This window comes from Geospiza fortis, unplaced genomic scaffold, assembly GCF_000277835.1.
Source record: "Geospiza fortis unplaced genomic scaffold, GeoFor_1.0 scaffold40, whole genome shotgun sequence".
NCBI classification, from domain to species: Eukaryota; Metazoa; Chordata; class Aves; order Passeriformes; family Thraupidae; genus Geospiza; species Geospiza fortis.
This window is the reverse complement of record NW_005054297.1, coordinates 4849542-4854400: the sequence shown is the minus strand read 5'-3', so window position 1 is coordinate 4854400 and position 4859 is coordinate 4849542. Positions and strand designations below refer to the sequence as shown.

The following is a 4859-nucleotide window of genomic DNA, read 5'->3' as shown; positions in this document are numbered from 1 at the left end:
GCCTTTAGTTTCAGATGTTTCCAAATGCAGAATGCATTAAACAATGCCACTTTAACAATGAAGACCTGGAAGTTATAAGAATAATGTGTGAATTCTGTGTAACTCATATAAATTAGACATATAATTTAATTTACTTGGGGGTGATGGTTTGCTTTTACACTATTTCTTTGATTTCTATTCAAAGCACATAATGAATACCTGCTCTTGCAGGGTTTCTCTGAGGGGATTAAAGGTGATCATAAGGCCTTAACAGTTGACTGAGGGGCTTCGAACAGCAGCTGGCTATCTACAATATGTTTCCTTCTACAGAATGGGGCTTGTTTTAAAAAGTGATTTTTTACTCTAGTTGATGTTCTAGTAGATACAAAAGCTGCAATCTCTCTCTTCCTCTCTCTCCCTTTCTTCTTCTTTATGAAACTTTACTGGAGTTATTCAGACCTTTCTGACCTGCAGATTCAGTCACAGTGGTGTGTTCTATATGGGATAACATTTAATAACCACTCACAAAATTCAGAAGTGTGTCTGTATGGCTGATAAAGTTTGCTGTCACTGCAATAGTGCTGTTGCCATGCTGTCTTCCTACAGCACACTTCCCAGAGCAATTCAGTCCTGATTTATATATACTTGAAGTGTTGCAAAGTTTAGCTTCTGTAATTACAGAGAAGCTGCCTCTTTTCTTCACTGCAGAAATTGAGATCAGTTGATGTATTCATCTTCATATTTTTAATTTGAATGATGTGGAAGTCTGACTTTTTAAACATGCTCTGATTGTGGGTTCTTGTCTCAAGGATTCTTTCCCTGATGATATGACAGAACATGAGGATAATATCCATTTATTCACATAGGCTTGGTGGGGGAGGATAGAATGAGAGCTTGTCACATTTGCATTTAAGACTCCTGGATAATTTTCTAGAGGTATTACCCATTTTTATATACATACATGAGATCTTGCGATTGCAATTCTAATTATAAAAAAAAATTAATTTTAATGTTTTAATATTTTTGCAGGAATTTTTTATATGTTTTGTATATCTATTAAAAATAGGAGTTACATGTGTTTTTAGAAAGGAAATTATTAAAAAAAAAAAGTGGCAGCACAAGTGTGTCCATGGCATTGGGAGCATACATAGGCTCTAGCTTAGGGTCCTCTACTAGCCATATCATAAAAGAAATACATACTACTGTCTTGGTTTGGAAAGACAGGAGTCTGCTAAGGAAGGCAGGAGCCTCCCCTGAAATGGAGAATGTAAACCCTCCCCACCCCTCCGAATTGCTATAATTTTAAATTAAGGGGCTCTCAGGCAAAAATATGGGAGCAGGAAATAACAGTTTTTTAATAGGGAAGAAATAAAAAGAATAAAATAAACAATGCAGTGCACTAGAACAACATGGACAGAGTCAGAACCCAACCTGACACCCTGTTGGTCAGGGTGTTGTGGTAGTCCGATTGAAAATGTGGCTGCAGTCCTCTGAAGTATCAGGTGTGGTTCTGTTGGAGCAAGGGGGATCTGTAGAGAAGGATGTATTCTTTCCTCTGGAGATCTAGTGGAGGAAGAGGCAGCTGCTGTTCCTCTGGGGAATCTTGTGGAGAAAAGCCATGCTGGTGTTCCAGAATCTCAGAGTATATCTGGGTAGCAATGCTTGGCTCCTCCCTCTGGGCGGAGCATCTCCCAATGGGATGTTATAGTTCCTATCAGTCATGCACTGATATTCAGTAGTCTGTTATCAGCAGAGGTCCCCTCCCGAGGGAGGTGTGAATGTGGTCATTCAAAGAGAGAGATAAGGCAAACTGCCCACTTGACAAGGTAATCAGCCATACAGATGGTAATGGAGAACATCTTGCATGCAATCTTCAACAACTACACAGGTTTTAGAGCTCTAACACACAACTTTTAGAAGATTTAAACTTTCTTAGCTGTCTGTCTTAACACTCTGCTCAGTAGTATGGCTTCCATTGCAAAGAGGTTTGTGGTTTCTCTTCACGATCCCCTGTTATAGCTTAAGCCAGTGAAGGTGGTTAGTTTTGCCTAAGAAGCTAGACTGGATAGATCTCATGTGCTTTATAGACTTGGTAATCTCTAGAAAAGGGTGAAGCAATTAGCCTCAGGCAATAATAACCTGAACTGTGACACTGTGACTCTAGACTTTGTCAGAAACCTCACACCACCCAGGTGAGGGTTTCAGGGTCTCTGAATCACAGCTGGTCTGAGACCCATGCTTATTCTTTAAGAGAGAAGGCAATGCACAATCAGGAAAAAAATAGACATTATGTTATTCCCCTAAGCCATTGTTTCAGTTTTAAGTGTTAATGCTCCTTTCAACCGCAATAGCATAATAAATATGCCCGTGCCAAATGTAAAGAAATATTCACTGAAAGTTGGCTAAGAGGATTTTGATACCAGTGATTTTAAAACTAGGGTAAGACCTACCAGTACAATCCCTGGATGGGCAAGGATATCAATCAAATCTACACAGGGACCCTCAGCCAATGTCATTCAGCCCTAAATGCAGATGTATCATTGGCCAGAGAGCTGGATGGTGCTAAGACCTCAATGAATGACATATGTAAGCCCGGGAAATTGGAGGTCCTATAAAGGAGCTGTGGGAATAAACTCGAGGCTGTTTGTCACAAGGACCATTTCAGTGTGTGTCGTCTCTGTCTCCCACCTGCACCTCCCATCATGCTGCAGTAAGAAACAGAGGGTAGAAGACTGGATAGTCAAATGGAAGCTCATACAAATGTGCTCTGTTTCAGTAACCCAAGATTTTTAGTTCTATTGATGGATATAAAAGACCTTGGGGGTGAAATAAAAACTTCTTTCTTAACAAATGCCTTTGAAAAAGCAGAAAATATGCTTAAATGTGCCCTATTTTACATATTCCTTTCATCCTTTAGGCTTTTGACGTAATGCTTATCACTTTGCCATTATGTCAATTTGTGCCTACTAGTCTTTTTTTCTCTTGTCTCATCTTATATTTAGGCAGTGATCCTGCAAACACTTACCTACATGCTTAGTTTTGCTACTCCTTCCTTGTTAATCCCTTTGAAGTTAAAAGGATTATCTGCATTAGCAAAATAAGGCATGTGTGTGCTTTCAGGAGGAAGTTTTTATGTTGTAAACCCTTTGGGGTGGGACCAGATCAGTTATTATGCAGTCAGATAGCTCAAAGCACAGTTGCATGAAGGATGGGTTCAGAAGTTTGTGAAGTTAACAAAGAGTGAACTGGTTTGTGGGATATGTCTCGGGCATAGCACACAAGTAGTTGTTCATCCCAACTAGCACACAATCTTCTTCCCCTCTTTTCTGCATTTGTTGCTGAGCTATAGCCTCAGATTTCATACCAGCTGAGACACCTGCTTTTTTCTTACCTCCTAAAGCAGAAAATTCCCTGATATTGGCCATAGAGTAAGCTAGAGCAAGACCATAAGTAGATTTATTCTGGTGTGCACAGGGAGGAGAAACAAAGACCTGAAACAGAGCTGCAGAGTTCTCCAGGCTCCCATTGTTGCACCTTTGCAGCCTTCTCAGAACCTGCCAGCACTAGCTCCTCATCCCAACTAATGCATGTAATGCTTTTATATTCTTCCCATTCTTCCCACTTTCCAGGGAGACTTAGCCACTATTTTTTCCCCTCTTGAATGTGTCCTATTCAAGTACTCTATTTCAATGTACACTTGCTTTTTTTAAAGATAAACATAATTTAAAACTCACTTGGAAAGATATGTAGAAAGTCTTCCCTTAGCTGCATTCAGCCAATGTAGCTCTGTGTAGACTACCACAGCATAACAAGTAAGTTTGATATTTAGGATAGAGAGGATTACTCTGTAGTGTTTATCCTCTGGAAACCACTGACATAGATATTCCAATATTTTTTGTAGTATAACTTTAAAAATTACTTCCAGATTCACAGGAGAAGTTCAAACTCCAGTTTCCAGAAATATTTATTTTGGTTGATAACTCTAAGCAGAAAAATCTTATTTTTATTACAATAACATCTAGAACTCCAGTAGAGCTCTGTGTGCCATTTTGTTATGTTATCTTAAACTAGGGAGAGAAATGTTCTTCTATTAAAGAAAATAACCTATGGATTTGTCTACAGTAAATACTTTATTAACTATATTAAAGTAATTCCAACAAATCTTTGGAACTGGAATCTATGGACAAAGTCCCACTTGCTGAGCTGGCTGTACTTGTGGAACAGGTCAGTGCTGCTAGGTGATGTCTCCTGACGATCTTCATGTTTGTGAATGCACCCTTGCTCCAACAGCCGGGCAGCAGGAGCCAGTGCTCATTCCAATAGCTGAGCAAAAGGTGTAACCTCGAGCAGGACTGCAGAGGGACAGGGAGCGAGCACTGTGTGAGGTGCTGGAGTGTGATCAGAGAAGGGCAGAGCTTGTGAAAGGTCTGGAAGCCATGTCTTGTGAGGAACGGCCCAGGGAGCTGGGGCCTGGAGAAGAGGCGGCTCAGGGGGAGCCTCATGGCTCCCTGCAGGAGGCTGCAGCCCGGGGGGAGCTGGTCTCTTCTGCTGTGCCTGCAGCGAGACGGCCGGAGGAAATCGACTCAAGCTGAGACGAGGGAGATCCAGATTAGATATTAGAAAAAATCTTCCAGTGTGAGGTTGTTCAGGCACTGGAATTGGCGGCCCAGGGAGGTGGTGGAGTCACCATCCCCGGAGGTGTTTGAGGTGTTTGGATCTGGCACAGGGTGATGTCACTGAGTGGTTACGGTGGTAGTGCTGGGCGCACGCTTGCACTGGATGATCTCGGGGCTCTTTTCCACCCCGGCGACGCTGTGATCCATCGATCCCACCACCGGGGCTCTCCGGGCGCGCCCTCAGCCCACTCCCCTCGCGCCGCC

The 4859-nt window shown here is 41.9% G+C and overlaps 1 protein-coding gene across 1 annotated transcript in view; it reads left to right on the top strand.

Moving 5' to 3' along the window:
* Nucleotides 1–2444: 2444 nt before the first annotated feature.
* The window catches only part of DHX15 (DEAH-box helicase 15), a 47406-nt gene continuing 44991 nt past the window's right edge, over nucleotides 2445–4859 (top strand). Inside the window, exon 1 of the mRNA XM_031055479.1 lies at nucleotides 2445–2565. Within this exon, the coding sequence (XP_030911339.1) occupies nucleotides 2445–2565 (121 nt within the window). The remainder of the gene's footprint in view (nucleotides 2566–4859) is intronic.